At 48.6% G+C, this 25,792-nt stretch overlaps 1 protein-coding gene across 1 annotated transcript in view; it reads right to left on the reverse strand.

Moving 5' to 3' along the window:
* LOC138303549 (sulfotransferase 6B1-like) overlaps positions 1-25,792 on the reverse strand; it is a 116,639-nt gene that overhangs the window by 76,132 nt on the left and 14,715 nt on the right. The window contains exon 2 of the mRNA XM_069242790.1: positions 2,946-3,055. Coding sequence (XP_069098891.1) covers positions 2,946-3,055 — 110 coding nt within the window. The remainder of the gene's footprint in view (positions 1-2,945; positions 3,056-25,792) is intronic.

Consider the following 25,792-nt stretch of genomic DNA (forward strand, 5'->3'; position numbering starts at 1 on the left):
GCTGCAGGAACTACATACTACAGTTGGTAACGTGGTTGTACAGGGTGACCCGAGAACACTCAGCTATATCCCTGAAGCCTGTGAGGCAGACATGGGAGGAACTCTCAGGAGGGCGTCTAATGACCAAGAGTGGCTGAGGGCCTTGGAGTACCCTTGACAGGTTTCCAGAATGCATGCTTTCACTCTATTCAACTAAATATTCTACACGAGGCCTCCATGACACCACAGGAAGTTGGTTACCTGTTCCCAGGAGTTCGTTCCAATTGTTTTTGTTCTCTTCATTCTCCCGCAGACTTTCAGAATGTCTTATGGTAATGCCCGGCACTGCGACAATATTGGGACCTGGTCCACAATACAATAACAGTAATTACAGGCAGCCCAAAGTTGACAGTTATCAAGGCCTGCCTGAGAGGCACAACCTCAAGTTCCCCCAAAACTGAAGTACCAACCAGATTCTCAAATCTCTTGCTCCTAGCCAAGCCATGGATTAGAATGAGGTGGTAGTCCCCACACCTGCTCTCCGTAGTGACCTGGTAGGCTGGCAAACGCCTTATTCTGGGCAGGAATTGAAGGACGAATGCTTTGCAGGGAGGAGGACAGAGGTCTGAGATTATGTTCTTCTGCAGACCAGTGGGATGACAGCACAGAACTTAAAACACTACGGGGAGGATGACGTTAGACCCCCAAGATCGGGGTGATAGGGATACATGTACACAGGGTTAGCAACCGAATACCCCGGCTGGAGAAATCAGACGTCCCCGTTGTGGGTGGTGAGGTGGCCATCCCAGGAGAACCCCCCATCTACCCCTACTGGACCCTGTGCCCCAGAATCAATTAATGGGACTTAAATCCTCGCACCCCAATGGAGGACAACGCCCCAAAGAGATCTTCTCCCATACCTGCACAAGTAAGCAGAAAATACCCGGACTACGGGCCGAGTAACAAAAGGCACCATGGCAGGCTCATCTATAGGTGGGTCCAGGTGGATGGGGGATGGGAGGGGAGAGTTAAAGTTGTTAACCTGTGGTTTATGGCACAATGGGTAAACAATGCCTGTCCTTTGAAGATGGTTGAGGGGTTTGGCAAGGAGAACTTCAACCTGTCTAAGACTCTAAATGAAGTAACTGTTGTCATCCTGAGCCTAAAGATGGTATACTCACTGCTTCATGTTGTCCCCGACGGAGTTCTGTTAAAACCCAATAAAGTTTGGTTAAAAAAAGTAGTCACTGACCCATAGCTATAGAAAAAAAAAAAAAAAAAACTTCAACTATTAGACTGCAGAGTACTATTAATAAAAAAACAAACTAGACGTGGATGAAAGCTGCCACACGTGATGTGGGGCCTTCTGACAGCTTATGTTGATTTAGAATATAACTCCAGTAGTCCAAGTGTTGGAAATCTTGACTTTTGTGCTTAAAGATCCCAGATGTGACCTCTTCATACCTGAAGCTATTCACTTCGGGCCAGATGTACAAAGATTTTTTGGGGTGGCAAACTGCCCAATTCACAGAAATAACTTGTAACCGAAATCACAATTTGCCTTTGCGACCCAAATCCAGTTTCGTATTTGGAAGGGGCAAGTTTAGGGCTTCCCTTCCAAATACCGAATCACAGTGGTGTAGTAAATGTTTTACTACCAAATATTTGTTGTAAAACATTAAAACTTTACTACCAATAGAAAACTGAGGACCCCTTCCAATTTGCGAATGATCATCACTACCTTTTAATAGTCGATAAAAAAGGAATTTTTGTGACCATAATTCGGTCGCAAAACATTAATGCATGCCAGTGCAATCTGGTAGTTGGAAGGGATGCCCTAAACACGCCCCTTCCAAAGACTGAATCACTAAACCACATTGTGATTTGGTAACAAGGAACCAGACCACAGTTTGGCATTTGTACATTATAAAATGCCTTTTTGTGGTCGCAAAATTTTTTGTACATATGGCCCTTGGCCCTTTGTGATTTAGTCCTAATGCCAAGAATGGCCTTCCATGAGATAGGCAGGCACCCAATACTGGGTACATACTCAGCTCCTTTCAGGGACTGTCTCAGGAACAATCTCTTAGGAGAGGCAGAGGGATTGCCTAACAGTCCACCAGGGTGAACCTGGCCAGGAAATGCAAAGGGAGTCTTTGCTATTCAAATAGTGGCGTTTCCTTAATCCAGGACTATTTGCCTTCTCTGCTGTTTACACAACCCTCACCAGTTGTGTTTGTGCTTCACTGGAGCACTCAACCACACGGACTTTTCACATCACCAACTTTACCCTGTTCACTGGTTACCCTCTGGAATGGAATGGGCGGGTGTGGGAAGTGATGTAACAAAACGTGAGGGCCACCCCCCTGCAAGATATGCTGACGGGACCCCCAGACTCATATCAGTAGGAGCGGAGACGATCCCCTCCAATATAAGTAAGCCTGGGGGCTGCGGGGTCCTCTGTTACTCCTGGGAGTGTGGGAAGTGATGTAACAAAACGTGAGGGCCACCCCCCTGCAAGATATGCTGACGGGACCCCCAGACCCATATCAGTAGGAGCTGAGACGATCCCCTCCAATATGAGTAAGCCTGGGGCCTGCGGGGTCCTTTGTTACTCCTGGGGGTGTGGGAAGTGACGTAACAAAATGTGAGGGCCCCCCTGCAAGATATGCTGAAAGGCCCTCCCAGACTCACATCAGTAGGGGCTGAGGGGACCACCTCCAGTATGGGTAAGCCTGCCCCCCCTCCCCCCCGCACCGCGGGGGCAGTGGGTCCTTTGCTACACCACCGGGTGTGGGCCTGGTCCTGACGCAAGCGTATGGCACACATTAAAACAGATTATGACTGACCACTGTCCACGTGAGTTTGATTCTACAATACCCTGGCACAGGTTTGCTGGGGCAGTATATATGGTCGCTTGTTTCTTGGCACTGATTATATATGGTCACTTGTTTCTTGGCACTGACCTCAAATTTGTCCGGTTTTCCAAATTCAAGGACGGGCACGAAGGTGGGCGGCTCCTGGCCGTGGATGGTGTACATCATGTCGTGTAAGATCTGAATGGTCCAGTTGGTACCTGAAACACAGCAATGCTTACATTAGGAGGCAGAGAAGGGAAGGCCAGCCTCATTTCATTAGAAATTAATACTAAAGGTCAGAGGTCACATTCCTGTACCCGTGTCACCTGTGCAAACAGCCATCTATCTGCAGCGCCAGAGTTTTTTCAGAAAGTCCCTTGGGGGTCCTGTCGTTGCAGCGCACCCACCCTTGAGGAGGTAGAAGTTCATTTCGGGGGCAACAGCTGTGCACAAAATAGAACCCCTGGTGCCTGCCCCATGTTGGTGTACAGAACATGGGAACTGACATGTCAACCTGGGCGATGCAAACTGGAAACTTGACATCAGTTCGTGTGTGGTGGTGGGGGAATGCAGGGGGGGGGGGGACAAAACAACATCTCACCCCCTGAAATCTAATACACACTCGGCAGCACGGCTCGTCTACGGGGCCGAAGGGAATGACCACATTACCCTGTGCTGATCACTCTTGGGGGTTGAGAACTGGAGCCAGGACTATTTACAAGACTGCTTCATCACCCACAGAGCTCCGCACATCCAGCCCCTGTAACCTGTGACCGGCTCCAGCTGTCGGGGGCTGCAGACCATCACAACACGCAGAAACCCTGCAGCTGGACCCCAATCCTCCAGCAAGGAGCGGCTCCTGGCACAAGCCTCCTCGAGGAGCGCAGGCAGATGTGGAGCTCATTACCGCCACATCTGCACACAAACACTTTGCTGGTGACTTTAAAACGGACCTGAAACCCTTCTCCGCCGAGGACATTGCAGCTGAGACTTTGTGGTCAGTGCCTGGCAGAGAGATCTCCACTGCTTGAGTCTCGTCCGGCTCCCACAACCCTCTCACTGCTGGATGTACTTTTGGTACAAGTTGTTTTCTGTATTGATCTACTGTTTTGTCACGCTCGATCTTTGTAAATATTTTGGTAGCAGTTATTGATCTTAAACCATCTATAACTTCCATATAACGAATATTTCTATTGAAAAGCCCCCTAGCACCTTTGGGTAATGTCTGTGCTATGAATATGCAGAGATGATAAAATAAACAAATATTTATTCCAGTGCAAGGAGTGCGGGGGGGTAAAGTAGAGGAAGCAGTGTAGTGTTAAGTTTGGTTGTCAGTGGAATCATTTACCTGCAGATCCTTCTAGCGGGACATGGGTGTCAAGCGTCTCGCACCTTCACGTAGGTTGTCTTAGAGAAGTGCATACATTGTGAAGATTCTGTTTTTAAAATAGAACATATTCATCAGCCTTCGTGAGCCGCCGTCCAGGGTTGCAAAATACAGCAGGTGGGCTGGGGCTAACATGGCGGCCTGAGTTACGCCTTGCTGGAGCCCAGTCCTTCAGCGTACCACCTGACCCCGTACTCCCCACCCCTTGCGGAGTGAGCGTGTGTTGATGAGCATGCATGCTAGTTTGTCCTGTTTGCTGGTGGCGGTGGGGGGTGTGTTGGGCGTGAAGGCGGCGGTGTGGTGGGCTGCTCGTGCACGCGAAGCAACAATGGACGGCAAGAGAAAGCTTCTTCTGTGTTGTGCGGTGTGGCGTGGCAGCAGCGAGGGTACAGGCGTCCCGTGTCGGGGGCTGAGAGGGAAGCAGCAGAATACTGTTGGGATGCGGTAGGACCAGGGTCCGTGGTGCTTTCCCTGGGCTACGGCGCGGACGGGCGCAGGTGGGCTTGCCTTTGGCGGTCAGTTACACATCCGCACTGCGGCCACCATTAATTAGGTCCTGGAGGGGGAGTGGAGTACAGCCGATGGTGGGTGGGCTTGTCGAGAGCATGGGATGAACAGGTAAGGAGCAGGGGAGGAGAGAGGGGTCATGGGAAGGGGGAGGCGAGAAAAGAAAACCGGCGGCAGAGAGATGCAAAAAAGGCAAAAGGTCAAAAAAGAAGGCAAAAGGTCCGAAAAGAAGGTAAGAAGAAAGCCACAAAGGGGCAAAGAGTGAGAGGCAAAAGAGAATGAAAAGTGGCAGAGGTGAGCAATCAAGTGAAGGGTGACGAAGAATTGAGCAGAAAAGAGCAAAAGAGTGAGACGAAAGCAAGCAAAGATGGGTTAGAAGAAGAATAACAGGAAAAATAGAAGAGAAAGAGACGGCAAAACAGGAGGGAAAGATCAAAGCACAAGGAATAAGATACAAATGGATGAAAAACGTGAGCAGGTGGAGTGAAAAACCAGCTAAAGCATAGGAAAAGAGCAGTGCTCAAGTAATAAAGGATATAAAAAGGCACAAAGAATAAAAGAGAGAGAAAAACAGAGAGCAAGAGGAAAGGAGATAAGAAAAAGAGGAAAGGAGATAAGAAAAGAGGGTTTAAGAGTAAGAGAGATGAGCAGAGGCGGGAGCCGCAGGAGTAGCAGAGGTGGGCCTGTAGGCGCAGGAGCCAGGACCGCGAGGGCCAAGACCAGAGGACTGGTCCAGGCAAGTCTAGGCGACAGGGCCTAGGTAGATACTTAATCTCATTTACTGTGCCTCTGTGTGAGAAGTAAACTGCTCTGACCCCTGACAGTAGCACTAAAAAATAATTACATAAAGAAGTAGGAGACATTTTCCTCAATATTTGTGTGATTCCTCACACAGACAGATACAGCTTGCACTCTTCCAGTGCAAGCACAACACCTACAAAGCACAAAACCTGCCTCCAAGTGACAGTTTCTCTTAAGTACTTGTGAAGTGATAACATGCCTTTGTTTTTCCTCATTGCTTGGCGTCCAGTGTTAGGCTCCATCCAGTATTATACTCAAGCAAAAGGAAGGCAGATAGCCCTTAAAGTCAGGCCTTTGTTTTGGGCCCAGCTGGAAGTATAAGAAAGCCACCTCGCCGCCAGCGCATTGCCGCTCTGCAGGGGATGCAGCCGGGCTTTAAGTGCAGGGCTGGCTCTAGGGCGGTGCGACTGGTGCCACTGCACCTGGCGCGGACCTTGACAGGGGCGCCGTGTTTGCAAGTATGTTATAGTTTTAAAAGCCCCCATTCCTTCCCTCCAGCAATTTTCAGGCAACAATAAAAATGTCAAGATAACTCTGGTGATTAATGTTCTGGCTGGAGAGAGTTCGGAGTTTTCTCCAGTGGAAGCAGTGAGGAAGCGCATGAGGTTAAAATGCCTGCCGCAGAGAACATGTCCCAAGCAGATCACAAAGTACATTTATTGCAAATAGTAAGTGGGTCACGGCTTTTGTCATAAAGATACTTTTGTAACTTACAGTTTATAAGTTGAAATCCTAATACACAACAGAAAACTATTAATTGTCAACAAAGAACTGCATGCGTTTGCACGGTGTAGATTAGAGGGTTATTATCTTTTAGACCAGTCTTTCATTATCCTAATGTTGCAAAAAGGGTTTAATTGGGTGTAAATCAATTCTTAGTATTAAAGAGAAACCCCCAACTATGATGTTTCACTTTAAATTCTGAGTTTGTGCTTCTCCAGACCAAGCACTCTTAAACTATACAGCCGACCAGTACAGATGACATGTGACTCCTACACCTTGTAGCCCTCTGGCTTATGTAACATTTCCTACACAGATTTACACACATGTGATTGATTGTCTCTGTGTAATGTGTGTGCGTGACGTAAAGTGCTCTGACACCCTACGCTGGAATGAGTGGCGCTACAAAACTAATGAAATGCATCTGCAAGAGAGCGGTAATAGAGACCTGAGGGCGCTGTTAAAGGGTGGTAGTGAGGGAATCCCTGGTGGAGGTGGTCACGGGGGCGCCAACAAACATTGTTGCACATGGTGCTGCCACCACGGCCCTGTTTAAATGGGCCGGATCCTGCTGGTGCTCAGCACCGGCAGTTCTGACAAGCACTAGCAAAGCCAACTGGTCTCGCTTACACAAGACCTATTGGCAATGTGTTTTGTCATGTTACACTCACAAGTGTGGCTGTTGTTCCGCACGACGGCTACAGGTTAGAGGCGTGGAGTCTCACAGTGGAGTGGGGGAGTAGAGTGGATCTCTTCGAATGTCGTACAGTGGAGTAGGAGGCCTAGAGTGTTGCAGAGTTGAGTAAAGGTGAGTAGAGTTTAGTGGCACAGAGTGTCATAGAGTGGAATAGGTAGAGAGGTTTGAGGTAGTGGTGTGGATTGGATTGGGATAGAGTGGGGTGGATTGGAGTGTGGTGGACTGCAGTGGGGTGAACTGGTTTAAGGTGGATTGGATTGGATTGGCTTGGGGTAGATTGGATTGGGGTGGATTGCACTGAGGTGGGGTGGTTTAGAGTGCTGTGGGTGGATGGATGGATTGGATTGCAGTGGACTAAACTGGGATGGGGTGTATTGATATGGGGTGGGTTGGATTGGAATGGGGTGGGGGGATTGGATTGGCATGGGGTGCGGTGGACCAGAGAGGGGTGGATGGGATTGAGTGGGGTGTATTGTATTGCGGTGGTGTTGGGTGGGGTGATTTGGAGTGGAGCAGGTTGGATGGATTGGAGTGTGGTGGACTGAACTGGGATGAGGTTAATTGGGTAGGGTGGGTTGGACTGGAGTGTGGTGTATCGGATTGGAGAAGAGTGGATTGGAGTGAGGTGGACTGGACTCAGTGGGGTGGATTAGGGTGGGGTGGATTGGATTGGTGGTGGATTTGGGTGGAGTGGATGTTGATGTGATGGATTGGATTGGATTGGACTGGATAGAGTGGGGTGGGATGGATTGGAGTGGGGTGAGCGGGATTGGATTGGCCTGGGGTGCGGTGGACCAGAGAGGGGTGGATGGGATTGAGTGGGGTGGATTGGATTGCAGTGGTGTTGGGTGGAGTGAACTGGAGTGGGGTAGGTTGGACGAATTGGAGTGTGGTGGACTGAACTGGGATGAGGTTAATTGGGTAGGGTGGGTTGGACTGGAGTGGTGGGGGGTGAATTGCACTGGAGTGTGGTGTATCGGATTGGAGAAGAGTGGATTAGAGTGAGGTGGACTGGACTCAGTGGGGTGGATTAGGGTGGAGTGGATTGGATTGGTGGTGGATTAGGGTGGAGTGGATTGGATTGGTGGTGGATTGGAGTGGAAGTGGATGAGGTGGATTGGATTGGATTGGATTGGACTCGATGGAGTGGGGTGGGGTGGATTGGAGTTGGGCAGATTGGAGTGGGGCAGATTAATCCAAAACAATCTGCCCCGCTCCAGTTCACCTCACTCCAATCTTCCCCACATTAATTCAAAAGAAAGTGGGGCAGCTTGGAGTGGGGTGGACTGGAGTGGGCAGATTGTTTTGGACTGGAGTGGAGGAAATAGTTTTAGATTTGAGTGGGGAGAACTGGAGTGGGGCAGATTAGATTGGGGTGATTTATGAGGATTGGAGTGGGGTGGGTTGGAGTGGCTTGGATTGGGGTGAGTGATTTGGGGTGCAGTGGGTGTATTGAAGTATGGTGGAGTGGGGTGGGATGAAGTGGGGTGGACTGGGGTGGGGTAAAGTGGGGTAGATTGTAGTGGGGCGTATTAGAGTGGGGTGGATTGGGGTATACTGCACGATTATGTGCTTAAAAATCATTTTAGAAATTACACATAATAAACAATATCACTTTGCAATATTTCGAACAAGTTAATCATCGTGTTTTGAGAAGAGCGTCCATGAGCAAAAACAAAAGAAAATATTAGTGAAAAGTGAGAAAAGAAGATTTGGCAAAATAAAAGTAAGTTAGCTTTAAAAAATAAAACTTAGCAATTTTGTTTGTCACAAGCCTTCTGTTTGAGGGGCACTAGAAGTTAAAAAGAACAAAACAGCACCTTGATTACGTCAGGAGCAGTTGATGGGCACTGATTAAGTTGAATCAATCAGTGCTTGGTCCCTGCTCCACAGAGAGGAAAGAAAATGAAGCCAGGCCAGCCTGTCTTACGAGGCTGTAGAGAAGAGTGCCACATAAGCCAACAAACGATGAGCAACGGGCGGGCTCCAAGCCCTTTTCTGTACACAAGAGTCTCGCAAGCGCAGACACTCGCAGACTCGACCCTAAAAACTAGGGGGCTTATTTTTAAGCCCCTTGCACCACAGGTGCGTCAATTTTTCTGTGGGAAATCAGCCCCTAGGTGCTGAGATAGGCTCCTCTCAGGCTCTCCATTTTTGCCACACACTCGGGGTGAAAAAACACATTCTTACCTCGGCAGTGGTAGCAGCTATCACCGGCCTGTGAGGCAACTTCAAGAGGATCATTATAGTTCTTTCAGTCTCATCGTTTTCGGAATCCAAGCATTTTCAATATTATATACAACAAACTCACTGTTGTTACTTATGCAACTAACAACCATTGACAAAGACAATAGTGCTGGCTTTTTAGGTGTGATGTCAGTGGTTGTGAAATATATCTGGATGCAATGACTGCGAGAAGCATCAAAATTCCAGTTAGGTGGCACACTGCTAGGCACAGATTTTTAGCTTATGTGATTAAGCCAAGCCCTTAATTACAAAGGCCCCTTGAAAGAGCCCTGCACCCACAAACCCAGGTTTTCATCCCACATAAAAACCCTGGAATGCAGGGAATGTGCAGGGGGTGCTGGAATGTGTCCTGGTGTTCCAGAGTCGGAAAACTGCACCAGGACAAATTCAGCTTGTTTCCCTGGGTCGCCTGGATCTGGCCGGAAACAGCAGCCGGAACCAGGACCTGGCGCGATTTCCCTACTCTCCAGCGCTGGTATAACCCACACTTAGCATCACTTGGCACTGACAACCCTCAAGGTCTTTCCATCCACAGCTTCAGAGGGGGATTCATGGGTCCAGCTGGGGCCGGACAGCACAGGGCGCTTGCACGGGTCTCTCTTGGCGCTATTTCACAGCACCTCGTGGTGAAAGATAGAGCCCGCTCTGTTGTGCAGGGTCTTCTAAGCTTTATTGTTTAGTTAATTAAAACCATAACAATGTAAAAATCAGCAATAAGCACTTGTCGAAAATATGTTCTTGGTAAGCACCTGTACTTTGAGAAACAAAAGTGTGAATCAATAGTAAACCAATACATTACTAAAGAAAATATAAATTATCTCAGCAAAAAATCTTAACTACCCAACTAACACCCTTTGAAGCATGGGCCCAAGGTGCATCCGCAAAACACATCCCTAATTAATTAAAACCTTTCACCGGCCATAATATTCATTAGTATAATTTAAAAACAAATACAAAATCTCGTGATTTATACAATTGCAGAGTCTTCCCTGATGACCTTGAATAATTCTTACTCAGATTGCTTTAAATACCGTTTTTACCTTTAATTTATTTTTAATGTGTGTGATGTGTGAAAGTCTGTTACAGGCATTTGGCAGAGTAATGTGTTTGTTTCATGCAACATCCATAAAAAAAGTTTATTTGATATCACAACAGGTCCTCACATATGAGAAATGGTGTCGGGGGGGCGGTGTTTGGGGAGGGGGCCACCGTGATTATTTGCAGTGAAATTAGTGAGCTGCTGTTGTGTTACAATATTAAACACACCTCATTGTCCCTGACATTTAGATGTAAACACACTTAGAATCTGGACCGGTGTCCGTGCACCGCCAGTGACCTCCAAAGAGGCGTCAAAGAGCTAAAACTGGATCAGGAGTGCCCCGGGCACCCAAACAGGGGCCGCAAAATACGCGTGGCCTGGGCCCCCAAGATCCTGAAGGTGTCCCTGGAGGCCAGGGTGTAAGATCGTCCCACCCGTGCGCCCACTGGGGCCAACAGGTGAACACATCAAATAAAAGCACAACTTCCCAGGCCACCGGCACCGCTGCCAGCAGTCTCAGCAGAGAGGCTGGGTATTGGCGGGGCTTCGGTTCAAGGTAGACCTGGCCCAGCCCCTGACATCCGACAAGGGCTGGGGTGTGTCTGCCAGGCTGCTGCGTGGGCAAGAACCGGAGGGCTCGATTCACAGGAGGGTTGGCACCCACTGCTTTCAGCCGGGCATTGTACGGCCCTGAGGGGGCGGCCCCTGATCTCACGGTGTTCAGTGCCCCTGATGACGCAGAAAAAGAGGGTCCAACACATATTCATACATATCGTGTAATCAAAACATATAATGTAGTGTGATTTTAGTAAAGAAAATAATGTACGAGGGAAATTGTGCCCTCGGGGTAGTTCGCCATCATTGTAAACGAGCTTTATTAATCATGAAGTATTGAAAATGTAGTAATCCGTCATAATTGCAAATGTATGCCATGATTTCTTGTTTGAAAACTGTTTTGCTTAGCTTAAATTTAGTACAGGCTTTGGCCTAGTTGCCTGGTCTCAAATTCTAACTGCGTGGTTTTCCTTGAACTAATGAAACATATATTCTTGCTTGAAGTTGTATTTTCCAGTAGAGCTGACTGATACACTTATCTCCAAGGTTTCGTACTAGGCCGGTTTCATCCCCTTTGATACAAGGTCAGTCTGCAGGTGCGGACAATGAAGGTACAGATAGTAAAATAATTGGCAAACCATGTTACAATTTGTGTTCCAAGGCTCCAAGGACAGCGTATGCATAAATGAGCGCTAGTAAAAGACAATTTTCATTGGACAATTTGAAGCCAACCTATGAACCCTCCAATGGAAGACCCTGCAGAATTTGGAATGTTTCTTACTTAAACCCACTGGACAAAGAGAAGTCAGCCATTTTCCTCGATGCCAGTTTGAAGCCTGATGCCAGACTCCATTTTGGACGACACCCTGATGCCCTTTTCTCTATCTGAGAGAAAGAGACTTTAAGAATTCTCACCCTAGAGACTTTAACTTTGATTTGCCCCGTCTTGCCTATGCAGTAACTTTGCCCCATTCTCCTTGCCGCTGCAAGGAAGCTTGCCCTTAACTTTGCCCCTTTGAAACTTGCCCCATACTGATCAACCGGTACCTGAAGGACGAAGACTTTTCTTGAATGCTGATTGTATTTGGTAAATATGAAAGGATAAATGTATCATGCATTGTGTTTTTCCTTTTAGGTACCAACTGCTATTTTGATAGGGTCCTAGTTAGAAGTTTTCCAAATTTGTGTTGACTAAATTCGTTTTGCATGAAGCCCCACATGCCAATGCTAATTAGAGGTTAGTCGAGGTATTCATTCAATGTACCATGCTAAATTGAAATCTTGTTATGCTGACCAATGTATGAAATTAGTCAAATACAGTTAGTCATATTAGTGATTTGTATTGCCATAACTGAGTGTATCATTATCCAGATTTTGCGTAGATTGCGTTTCTTCCGCCGTTATGGACAGCCAGTAATGTTCATATACATATATCATTTGGTTTTGAGACTTATATACATCGTGTTAGCTTTGTTAATATAGGGAAATAAATTCACTAACTTTTAATAAACTGGTGTGGTTATTCATGACTGAAAGGTCATAGTGCGCCGAAATTCCAACTGTTATTGATTTCTGATGTGTTATATTGATCTATTAATTGAGTATTGATTACCGATTACAATAGTCATTGATTATTGATCTGAGTGACTCGACTATCTTAGGATGAGGAGAGCCCGACTCGGTTAAAAGATTCACCGACCTCCAACGTGTCCAGGTACAGGTAATTTATAAGGGCTGGACGCGTTATCACCCCCGTCTGCAAAACTTATCACAATTCTAGCATCACCTTCAATTACTTATTTATCAATCCAGGAATTAATCCAATGATCAGACCTTTCAAAAGTTCCCCCAAAAGTTATTTTTTCACAGTTTTCACCAACATGGTAAAGTTGTGCAGTGCTTAATTTGTAAATAAAAACGTGCCGGTGCCCAGAGCTTCCTCTGACACGCGGCTGCTGCAATTAAATGTGCCAGCACCGAATACTGAGGCAGTGTAATCCTGAAGCCATCTCGGGCCTCTTTAATCCGTTTACAGCCACTCCCTGCCCCTTCAGCTCACTCTTGCAGCTTTCTGCTTTCTCCCTTTGTGACGCTTTTTTGTTTTTCTCTTCCTCCGTCTTTCCAAAATGTGTCTTTTGCTCGCAGTAAATGCTTGAGGCAGAAGAATAATCGCCGGTGCACCCCACCGGCAACCACCGGTTCAAATTAAGCACTGATTGTGAGGGACCCATCACGTGGACCCATCACGCCCTGTCTTCCTCCTGTCTCACGCACCACAGTCTCTCTTCTGCCCACCATCGCCCCCTGCCCCCCGCCTCCTGCAGTGACGGGCAAAATATAGGCTGTAAGGCCCGGAGGGGGCCTGACACCGTCTGAACTCAAGAACACGAAGGTGAAACCAGAATATTCACCCCTCTGTCACCGGCGGGGGGCCCTGGGATTCACACCCTGGTACTGCAGGGTGCCAGGCCTCTTGGAAACAAGTCCACGCCCTTGTGGGCTGCAAAGTGGACAGTCCATGCCAACTGGACATCCGTGGGCCTTGAGGCTTGCGGTGGCAGCTGGTGAGATTTAAGGGGGTCGGTGGGGGTGCCTTAAATTCCAGTGAAAGGGATAGATTTCTTGCAGGAGGGTTTCTGGGGCTTCGCCCCCCCCCCCCCACCAAGAAGCGTTTTGAAAAAACAGCTAGTGTAAGGCCCATTCTGTATATAATTCACTAACAAACAACAGGTTCTGAAGGGCACTTAGTGAATAAGTAAGTTATTTCTGACGCTTACCTCAAAATCACCTCAGTTTTTTGCACAATGTGCAGTGACTGCTCCCATTTGTCATTAATTAACCCCAGGGTGGCAGGGTCGGCGTTTTGTCAGGGCCACCCTTCCAAGACTTACACGTGCCAGAGGCGTGCCACCGACGTCACCCATATGCTGTGGGTGATCCATATGTTGTAGATGACCCCAGGTGTGCCAGGACCTGGCTGTCTGCCCTTTGGCGCCCCCGGCCCCCCCAGATGCCACCAGTGGTTAATTTGTAAATAAAAACAAGCCGGTGCCCAAATCCCTCTTCTGAAACTCGCGGCCGCTGCATTTAATGTGCGAGCACGGAATACTGAGGCAGCGTAATCTTGAAGCCATCTCGGCCTCTTCAGTCCATTTACAGCCACTCCCTGCCCCTTCAGCTCACTCCTGCAGCTTTCTGCTTTCTCCCATTGTGACGCTTTTTCATCTTTTTCTTCCTCCGTCTTTCCCACCTGTGTCTTTTGCTTGCAGCAAATCCTTGAGGCAGAAGAATAAGCCCGGCCCTCAAAAATAAGCGCCGGTGTCCAGCACCGGAAATAACAAGCACAAATTAAGCACTGGATGCCACGAGTGATCGCCCTAGTGCCAGGAATCACCTCCAGGGAGTGGGTGTTTGAAACGTTTACATGACATAGCTGGGAAGCAACCCAGGTGTGGTGGAGGGCAAGGGTGAGGTGTGGCTGAGGGTCGCCTGGAAATCAAAACACGTGCTCAGAACTCGTGACCCGGAGGGGTGGAACGCACACTGAGCTCTGTGCAAAAAACTTTATATGCATACCCCGGGCAAAGTACAACCTTTGCACCATCTGTGCAGATTTGTATAACCTGATCCGAGAGTTTTACAAGCGGTGAAGCAATGTAAAATGAAGTTACTGCTCTGTATTTGGTTACAGTTGGTGTAATCTGCACATCTGATGATAAACCCCACGGTACAAGGATGCCTGTGTCGCAGACAGGAGTGGCACCTCCCTGCACCAAAACAATCAATGGAGGCGATCTCCTCTTACTGTGTGCTGCAGAATGCAGGACACATGGAAGAGGAAGGAAAGGGGAGAAATAAAGATATTTCTTCTCATTGCGCCTCTGCTGGGGAGGCGTATGATTTTGACGCATTCTCAGGTTTACAGATTCTTGTAAAACTGGGAATGCGTCAAACCCATGGGTGTTGCATGGAAAAATGCCATGGAACGCCTTCCTGAAGCAATGTAACACGACGCAGCGACTTGCGCCATGTTCCCTTAAAACCATATCTACGAGGCCATGAAAAGTGTCTTTGCGTGGCCTTGTAGATAAGGGCCTGCACGATGCACCACCAGTGCGTCACAAAAAGTGACGCACCATCGGCTGAAAGTTGGAGCCTGAAGACGCATTGCACAAACTGCAGCTTTGGCTTCCTTCTACAAGCCGCTCTCTCCGGACCCATCACAGGGTGTGGTGGGATCAGTGAGGCTGCTGACCGGTCCCCACATAAGCTGGGATAACTTCCGAGAGGTGCCAGCCTGGAAGATAGATAACCCCTGGCACTGGAGGGCTTCAGCCCAAAGCTCCCTGGGCTACCTACCGGGGGGACAGTACACTGGCCAAAATGGGGAGCAGGGAGGTGGGCAGGCCACTGAAGCCACAGCAGCTCGTGGCATCCCTGGGCAGGCTTCTGCTGGTGCAAACGCTTCTGTGCCATCCGGCAGATGCATGGCGTCCTCAGAGCACCGCATGGCCCTCGCTCCCAAGGGCCACCATTTATTTAAAGTGACAGTGCATGAGGGACTAGCATGGACCACTGGTGTGATGAAAGGGGCAGAGCCCTGACACCCGGGAGGGTGAGCCGTCCTCATTCTTCTAGGTTTGCCTTGGCAGGTTTTATGCCTGTTCACATGCACCCCTGTGAGCTCTGCTCGGCGTCCTTGCTCCTGCCTTGGTACATTCCTTCTTAGTATTTGCACGGCTGGTGAAGTCCAAGGCTTTGAGGGGCTGGTACAATAACTTGTGGGGTTCGAAGGGAGAGACCCCGGATGGGTCTGCCTGGTGTAATCCATGAACGGGGGTTTTGTCTGAATGAAACATGGGGTGCCTGCAGACTCCCCTGAACCCGAGAAGCTAATGGTGAAAGCCATCATTCTTAGTGGCATATTTTATTTATTATTAAAGCTTATAAGAAAACATTCACATCTTCGGAAGCCGCAACCAGCAGCAAGTTATAGACTGAGACATGGTAAACTGCAGGTGGCGGAGACGCCAGGCATTGAAGATGTCTATTGCAGCAGCAACATTTAAATGCAGAACACCTGATCTCCAGCAGAACCAGCACAGACCTCCATGTATCCCCGGACAACCACCTCCTCCCCGCTACAACCTCAGCACCAGGGAGCACATGACAGACACAAGGCCCAACGGGGCAGCACAAGATTCAGAGGAAAGAGGGGGGGTTCCAGAAATGTAATCTGTGTTTTACTTCCAGATTCCACTCTCCGCCTTAGGCCTCACTTAAGTTCATTTATTCAGGTGTCCTGGAGTGATGGTCCCGCCCGCACATCAAAATATCAAACAAGGTACCAATGAGAGAGGCGTGATGTGGTGAGGACGCCCCCTTACACAATGGTTGGACCCTGGGTTGTGTCAGACCCCACACACAGGACCCCGCTCCCTTCTAACATCTCCATGGCGTCAGTCTGGGTGACTTCACTGCGTCTGGACCGCCCAGGCGAACCCCAAACAGGTTACCTGGTGCTGCGCACGTGCCGCAGCTCATTCCTCACAAAACATAAATCACTGAACAAGAGTGCAGAATTTTGGGGACTCACGCTTCCGGACTGAGGCTGGAGTCCCTTTAAAGATGGTTTCTTTGTTGCAGTTTTGGATAGGGCCTCTGTCCACAGGAGTTTCTTGGTCCTTTGGTTCAGGGCAGTCCTCTGAGTCTTCAGAGGTCGCTGATCCCACTGGATGCGTCACTGTGCAGGTTCTTTGAGTCTGGAGACAGGCCGGTAGGGCTGGGGCCAAGTCAGTTGTCGTCTCCGTCATCTCTGCGGGGCTTTCAGGTCAGGAGTCCTTCTTCTTGTTGCAGGTCGTCAGGAATCTGTTTTCCTGGGTTTGGGGTCGCCCCATAATACTCAATTTAGGGGTGTGTTTAGGGCAGGAGAGCAGTGACTACTGTCACTGAGGGTAGCTATGTGCCTCCGCCCTGTTGGGAGGGGGGCACATCCCTAATCCTATTGGGGGGGATTCCTCCAAGCAAGAGGGAGCATTTCCTAAGGAGCATTTCCTAAGGCAGAGGTCACCTCAGCTCAGGACACCTTAGGGGCTGTCCTGGCTGGTGGGTGACTCCTCTTTGTTTTTCTCATTATCTCCCAGGACTTGCCGCCAAAAGTGGGGGCTGTGTCCGGGGAGGAGGGCATCTCCAGTAGCTGGACTGCCCTGGGGCATTGTAACACGAAGCCTGAGCCTTTGAGGCTCACTGCTAGGTGTTACAGTTCCTGCAGGGGGAGGTGTTAAGCCCCTCCACCCAGTGCAGGCTTTGTTTCTGGCCTCTGAGAGCACAAAGGCTCTCACCCCAGGGGGTCAGAAACTCATCTCAGTGGCAGGCTGGCACAGACCAGTCAGTCCTGCACTGAAGAATTGGGGAAAATACAGGGGCATGCCCTCTGTGTGCATTTTTTAATACACCCAGCACTGGCATCAGTGTGGGTTTATTATTCTGAGAAGTTTGATATCAAACTTCCCAGTATTCAGTGTAGCCATTATGGAGCTGGGGAATTTGTTTTTGACAAACTCCCAGACCATAACCTTAATATGGCCACAACTGCACTTACAATGTCTAAGAATAGACTTAGACACTCTATGGGCATAGTACTCATGAAGCTATGCCCTCACCTATGGTATAGTGCACCCTGCCTTAGGGCTGTAAGGCCTGCTAGAGCGGTGACTTACCTATGCCACAAGCAGTGGTTTGTGGGCGTGGCACCCTGAGAGGGGTGCCATGTCGACTCAGTCTTTTTCTCCCCACCAGCACACCCAAGCTGCAAGGGCAGTGTACATGTGCTTAGTGAGGGGTCCACTAGGGTGGCATAATACATGCTGCAGCCCTTTAGGGACCTTCCCTGGCCACAGGACCCTTGGTATCATGGGTACCTTTTACAAGGGACTTAACTGTGAGCCAGGGGTGTGCCAATGGTCAGAACAAAGGTGCAGATTTGGGGAAAGAACACTGGTGCTGGGGCCTGGATAGCAGGATCCCAGCACACTTTCAATCAAAGTTGGCATCAGCACTGGGCAAAAAGCGAGGGGTAACCATGCCAACAGTGGCACTTTCCTACAATCTGGGCTCCTCAAGTGTTGATGTGTCCATCCGGGGCTACGCTGCTGCCACCCACAGCTGACCTTTCAGTGGTTAACTTAGCCACCTGGCTCCAACCCTCAGGAAGGGTATCTGTGTCTGTAGCTTTTCAACAGCTGGAGGTTAAACAGCTGGATGTTTGGCCTGGCAGATGAGGTGCTTGTTCAGACTTGTTAACCTTCTGACCTTGGGTACGAATGCCCGTTCACTTCTTCCCTTATTGTCTCTCCTGAGTGCTATATTTCCGTTTCTTTTGTCATATATATATATATATATATATATATATATATATATATATATATATACACACACATCCATCCCATCACATATCCACCTGTCAATATATCCATGTATGCACCTATTCATCCTTTCATGTATATATACATCCATCCCTTCACACATCCAGCCATCAATATATCCATGTATGCACCTATCCATCCTTTTATATATATATATATATATATATATATATATATATATATATATATATATATATATCAAAACCAACTTCGATTAAGGCTTACGTTGAAAGCCGAAATGCGTCAGGAAAGAACAATGGTTTAGCAGTTTAAATGTGGAAATAAATGCCTTACAATGCTGCAAACAACTGGCGTACAACGCTTTTCTTCGGAAGAAGTTGTTTTTGATGTTTAGCGAGGGTGCTCCAACCCCGCAGCACCGAGGCCGCCCTGCTTGTGATTAGGCTCCATGCGGAGAGATGGAAGTTTGTTGGAGATATATATATATATATATATATATATATATATATATATATATATATATATACACATCCCTTCACAGGAACTGTAACACCTGGCGGTGAGCCTCAAAGGCTCAAGCCTCGGATTACAGTGCCCCAGGGCACTCCAGCTAGTGGAGTTTCCCTCCCCACGGACAAAGCCCAACTTTTGGCGGCAAGTCCAGCGGGAAAATTAGGGAAAACAGAGAGGAGTGACCACCACAGGACAACCCCTAAGGTGTCCAGAGCTGAGGGGACCCCTCCCTGCAGAATCCTGCATCTTGGTTTGGAGGACAGGGACCAATAGGGTTAGGGTTGTGCACCCCCTCCCCAAAGGGAGTGGGCACAAGAAGGGTACACCCAATACTGGCCCCTGACCCTGTAGCACCCCTAAATCCAGGATTTAAGGGCCTCCCTGCACCCAGCTTACCAGAGTCCTGGCGACAGGACAAGAAGAAGAAGGACTGCTTAGCTGAAACCCCCAGTAGAGAAGAAGGAAGACAACAACTGCTTTGGACCCAGCCCTACCAACCTGTCTCCTGCTTCAAAGAACCTGCAAAAGAATAGCAATGCATCCAGCAGGACCAGCAACCTCTGCCAAGCTCCAGAGGACTGCCCTGCACCCAAAAGGACCAAGAACTCCAGTGGACAGAGGCCCTCTCCAAGAAGAAACAACAACTTAGGACCCCAACCTCACTCCGAATGCGTGAGTCCTACCCACTCTGCACCTGATGTCCATGGCCCGTGTCCAGGTGGCCCAACTGGCTAGAGAGGATACCTAGGCGATTCCGAGCAAGTGCCCACCCTGGGTTGACCTCCGCACCCCTCCTCGACGATGCCTGCAGAGGGAATCCCCAGTACCCCCTGACCACGAAAGCTCCAGACGTAGATAACCGGCGCCTAAAAGACCACTGCATCTGCAGTCCCCAGGCCTTGAAGAACCCGACCTCCAGTGCAGCAACGTTCAGCAGATGGCCCTCCTCCTTTTCCAACCTCTTGTTTGCCCAAGACGACATCCTGGACCTCACCTGCAGCCTCTGAGTGACCCCTGGGTCCCCTCATAGAGAATTATTGGAGACCCGACATCTTATTTGCACCCTGCATCCGGCTGCCCCAGTGCCGCGGAGGGTGCATGTTTGGTGCCTACTTGTGGCCCCCCAGTGCTCCTCTAAACCCTGCAGGTCTGCCCTCCAAAGATGTGGGTACTTACCTGCCTGCAGATCTGATTAATAGTGCCCCCTGTCTCCATAGGAGCCCACGTTATATTTGCTTCACTTTTGACCTCTGCACCCAGCCGGCTCGGTGTAGCTGATGTTGGGTGTGTGGGGTTAACTTGAACCCCAAAGGTGGACTTCCTAACCCTCGGAGCCTGGAACTGCAAATCAAGTACTTACCTGTAAATCGAACTAACATTTCTTCCCCCCCAGGAACAGTTTCTGAAAATTGCACTGTGTCCATTAAAAAAAAAGATTATTGCCAACATTTCAAAAACTGTATAACTTATCGATTTCAAATAAAGTACTGTTGATACATGTGTGAAATATGAATATATTGAAGTACTTACCTGCAACTTGAATCTTGTGGTTCTAGAAATAAATTAAGAAAATATATTTTGCTATATAAAAACCACCTGTCTGGAGTTAAGTCATTGAGTGTGTGCTTCTCCTATTGTTTGTGGATGCTCAACAAATGCTTTGCACTACCCTCTGATAAGCCTAACTGCTCGACCACACTACCACAAAAGAGAGCATTAGTAGTATCTATGCTCTACCTCTTGGGTAACCCCTGGACTCTGTGCACACTATTTCTCATTTTGACATATTATATACAGAGCCAGGTTCCAACACAGATGTTAAAGGATGATTTTAGATAAATCTCCAATGCAATCTCTAAACCTTCTTCTCACTGCCCACGGGGCTGACAAGGGTGAAGGCCATAAACCAAGCCTTCCATAAGGAATTCCAAGATTTGAACTGGACCAGACCCTGCGGAATCCAAGTCTTACTTCAAACACCATATGTCAGTGTTTTTCACTGCTTGGCTATGGAGTATTTTCTAGAGGTTTGAATATTTAATGCCAGGTCCTTGGAACAACCATGCAACCCAACTCTCTCAACATCCAAGACTCTGACCCTAGCTGACTTACATAAGGGGTCCTATGCCATTGTTTAGATTTGGAAAAATCACCAAAATATCAGATGGCACTCGGTGGTGTAACTAAACTTGAGCCCCCCACAAAATACATGGAGGGGGGCACCCATGCTCCAGACCAGTGAGGAAGTCTTAGACCAGGGGCCTGCTACCCGTACACAGTTCCAGAGGGCCCCTGCACAACAGCGGCTGCGGGGGCTACTGTTAAACCACTGATGGCACCATGTCACTGGGATGCAGCATTTCCAGGTCTGAGCTGGGTTTCTACAAATCATTGTCTTCTGGTGTTTTAGTCTGATTTGCTTAATTGAACAGAAGCACAACTACTAATTCCAGTACATAGTTGAATTCTTGCATGCACAGTGTATCTTACTCAAGAATATTAGTGAGGTGTGAACCTAAAATTTCCTAAGAAGCACCACCTGTGTACCTAAGTAATATGGATGGCTAGTTGTGGAGGTGAAGAACAGGGTATAAGGTGGTCATTAGAGGTATTCATTTGAATTCATTCAGGGAAAGCTTGCACTAAGAACAATCTTTAAATTCCCCGAACCAAAAACAATCCTGTGGCTCAGATGATGCTACACAACATGTTGTAATATGCAGTGAGCTAAGAATGTAACTCAATGACAAGTGTGCGAAGTGGCACAATGCAATGCCAGATTCCCATGGCATACACTAGTATGCATGCACAAAACATGCCATTGTGACACTCTGGGCCTAGTTTGTGTGCTTGGATATTAAAATGTGCATGATTATTTAATGGTTTAAAGTGCTCAGCGCAAGTCCCACAGGTATGATAACCATGCAAGCCATTAGTGGGGTTCAGATATGCACTGAAGTAAAGTCAGAGACATACAATTAAATTACCCCTCAAACCCTCTCACTGCCCACACCATCCCCTGTATAGAAGGTAAGTATTCAGACGCTAACAGGGGATCCTCAACGAGCAGTTAGTCCCGGACACGAATAGGGGAAAGGATGGGCAAGTTGGAAAAGGACCACCTTTGTGCAGTTTTCATTTACTTTTTACAGAGTAACCAAATGTACTGGGTACACTAACTTCAATAAAAATGTTCTTGTTGGGCTTGACCCTTTCTGCAGGGTCATTCCAAAACATTTTGCCTTCCTCCTCCTGTTTTCTCTTTTGTTGGCTTTAGGACTCTGTGCACTTTATCACAGCTGACCAGTGACAAAGTGCAAGTGCTCTCTCCTTTAAACTTGTGTGATTGGAATACACCTGTTTGGCACATTTAATTTACTTATAGGCCCCTTGCACAGTGGTATCCCATATATCTAGAACCGGTAAATTAAATAGTAATAGTGGGCCTGCAACACAGCTTACGCCACCCACAGAAGTAGCCTCTCAAACCTGTGTCACGCCTGCCACTGCAGGGCCTGCGTGCGCTTTTTACTGCCACACTGACTTGGCATCTAAAATTACTTGTCAAGTCTGGAACTCTCCTTTTACTATATATAGGTCCCGCCTAAGGTAGGCCCTAAGTGGCCCTATGGGAAGGGCGCTGTGTAGGTAAAAGGTAGGACATGTGCCTTCATTGTGTGACATGTCGTGGTAGTGACAAACAGCCTATTTGGTTCCTCACAGCTGTGAGTGCTGCCTTTCTCATGAATTGGCATTAGAAATTCCGTTATATATGTCTAAGTGTTAATTTTTGATCTATGAAGAGTATCGTGGGCAGGTTCAGTATGATTGGAATGGTAGTAAAAAATCCTGGCTATTGGTGTAGGTGAATTTTTTATTACCACTGTGGAAATGCAATTTTTAGAAAGTGGACATTTCACTGTGCTTATGACTTGTGCTTTGCAGCCTGACTCTAATCGACATCTGGGCTTTGTGCTTACTTTCCAGACAGCCATCACACAGGAAGGGTGGAGGTGTAATAGGATTACATATGCATATGCATGCTGAGTGGTCTTCCTGGGCTGGGCGAGTAGGAGGCGGGCCACACTTACATCTGTATAGGCTGTGTCCTGCCCTCACACAAAGGGCTAGTTTACCCCCTACTCATGTTTGAAGCCACGGCTGGGGTTGAAAGGGGGTGTTGTGCACTTCTGAAGTTCCTTTGAAGTGCCCCCTAGAGGAAAGACATTTTGAGAATAAGTACATTGGCTGTAGCCCCAGGTTTTCAGTCAATGCATGGGCTTGTAACCAGATGCAGCTAGTAGGAACCGCCTTTAGGACTGACCTGCTTGTTGTGCTGACCTGTGGCCTGCTGGGTTACAGGAGGGACTGTCCCTTTGCCCCAAGGACCCTGATGTGCTGGTGTGCTGCTGTTCTTCTGTTCCTGTGTGCCACCGTGACCTCCCAGGGGTCAGCATCGGATTTATGAGGCTCAAATTTGTTGGGAGCCGAGGTGCAGCGGTTTGAAGCATCGGTAACATGTGCTGAGCGCCAGTGCTTAATTTGTGCTTGTTGTTTCCGGTGCTGAGCACTGGCACTTATTTTTGAGGGCCGGGGCTTATTCTTCTGCCTCAAGCATTTGCTGCGAGCAAAAGCTGAAAATGGAAAAGACGGAGGAAGGGGAAAACGAAAAAGCGTCACAAAGGGAGAAAGTAGAAAGCTGCAGGAGTGATGTGAAGGGGCAGGGAGTGGCTTTATAGGGATTGAAGAGGCCCGAGATGGCTTCAGGATTACGCTGCCTCAGTATTCCGTGTTCCCACATTTAGGGCCATATTTATACTCCGTTTGCGCCGAAATTGCGTCGTTTTTTTTGACGCAATTTCGACGCAAAACTAACGCCAACTAACGCCATATTTATACTATGGCGTTAGAGGCGAATAGCGCCAAAGTTCCCGGAATGTGCGTCATTTTTTAGCGTGAACCCCTTCCTTGCGTTAATGATATGCAAGGGAGGCGTTCCCGTCTAAAAAATGACTCCCAGGCCTTTACGTGGTATTTATACTCCCGGGCAAAAGAGACGCCCGGGAGTTGGCGTGGCTAAAAACGGCGCATTTGCGCCACTTTTTAACGCCTGCTCAGGGCAGGCGTTAAGGGGCCTGTGGGCTCAAAATGAGCCCACAGGTGCCCTCCCATGCCCCCAGGGACCCCCCCTGCCACCCTTGCCCACCCCAGGAGGACCCCCAAGGATGGAGGGACCCACCCCAGGGACATTCAGGTAAGTTCAGGTAAGTATAATTTTTTATTTTTTATATTTTATTTTGGTGGCATAGGGGGGCCTTATTTGTGCCCCCCTACATGCCACTATGCCCAATGACCATGCCCAGGGGACAGAAGTCCCCTGGGCATGGCCATTGGGCAAGGGGGCATGACTCCTATCTTTACAATGATAGGAGTCATGTTGATGGGGGATGGGCGTCGTTAAAAAATGGCGCAAGTCGGGTTAAGACGATTTTTTCGACGTAACCTGACTTGCCCCATTTTAAGACGCCCATGCGCCATTTTCCCCCTACGCCGGCGCTGTCTGGTCTACGTGGTTTTTTCCCACGCAAACCAGGCAGCGCCGGTCTGATTGCGCCGTCTAACGCCATTCCATAAATACGGCGCCCGCTTGGCGCTTCAGAATGGCGTTAGACGGCGCAAAACTTTTTGACGCTAAACTGCGTTAGCGCAGTTTAGCGTCAAAAAGTATAAATATGGGCCTTAATTGCAGCAGCTGTGCGTTTAAAAGGAGGGCTGTCGGAACCAGCACGTTTTTATTTACAAATTGAGCAGTGCTGAGCGCTACCCTCTTGTGCCCTGACCTGCTGGGTAGGCCCGGTGGCCCTGTGAGGCCCCCACCAGTGGGGAGCGGCCATGGAGGAAGAAGGAATGCGGCACTGGCCGCCGGTGGCAACCTGCAAGCGCGGGCAAAGTGTGCTCTCCCTGGTGTCCCCGGGCACTTGCAGGCCCCCACGTCTGACATCGGAGCTCTAGGGTGGCCCCGACACTGCCGGGCCAGGGACAGAGGTCCCCCGCCAACTGGGGGAGGTGTTTGGGCCCTCCCCCCTATATTGGCAGAGTGTCGAGCTTCATGCCTTGGAAGAAGTGCATTCCCCTTAGTAGGGGAGCCCGCCGAGGCCATTGCGTCCATCACTATTCTGCACACGGGGAGCCTTGCGAGGTCTCCCGCCGAGGTGAAGAGTGTCGGCCCCCCTCTTGGGGAAATGATGGACAGGAGGGAATCCTCAACCTGTCCCGGCCGAGCCCCTCGATTCTCCATGGAACTCAGCACATTCCTGATCTGCATGGGCGGAGGGCCATGTACAGAAGGCTGGGGGAGGACTTACAGTATCATATGGAATAAAGTGCACGAGCGCTGCCTCTCCTGGTGTAGATGTTGGTGCCAGTGTGCATATGGTGATGGTGATTGGGGGATATTCTGTATTTCACAATTACATGTTTTGCCCTCAATGTTTACACTGTCTGTCAGGACTTGCTGTAATACTATATGTGTTGTTTTTACCTCATTAGTGTATAAAGGATATTTTCGGGATCTGCCTTGTGTACACGGGCATGGTATGTTTTTATGACATGTGCAATGGGGAAATATTTCATTTAATTGCACTATGAAGATGTGACAACTACCTAGTTGGCAAAGTAGTTATTGGTCTATGATTTATAAATACTTCAGTCTATTTTCATATAATTGTGGTGTGGAGTCTCTTTTGTGGTGTATTTATTGTGTCACTGGTGTGTGTGTGTTGTGCAAATGCTTCACACATTACCTCTGAGATAAGTCTGACTGCTCGTGTCAAGCTACCAAGGGGGTGAGCAGAGGTTATCTTGGGTGTGTAGCTCCCTTAACCTGACTAGAGTGGTGGGTACTGCCAGGGTTAGGTGCATACCCTAGCCAACCAGAAACCCCATTTCTAACAGTTCTTATAAAAAACGCAGTACATACACCTAAACACCTAAACACCTGCCTGGAGGTGAAGAAGGGGGGTCCATGATGTCTGCCACTCGCGCGGTTTCTGCTCGGATTGGTCCGGCAGGGACAGCACTGGCACGGATGCTCCAGTCAGCATT

Source organism: Pleurodeles waltl, chromosome 7 (genome assembly GCF_031143425.1).
Source record: "Pleurodeles waltl isolate 20211129_DDA chromosome 7, aPleWal1.hap1.20221129, whole genome shotgun sequence".
Lineage (NCBI taxonomy): Eukaryota > Metazoa > Chordata > Amphibia > Caudata > Salamandridae > Pleurodeles > Pleurodeles waltl.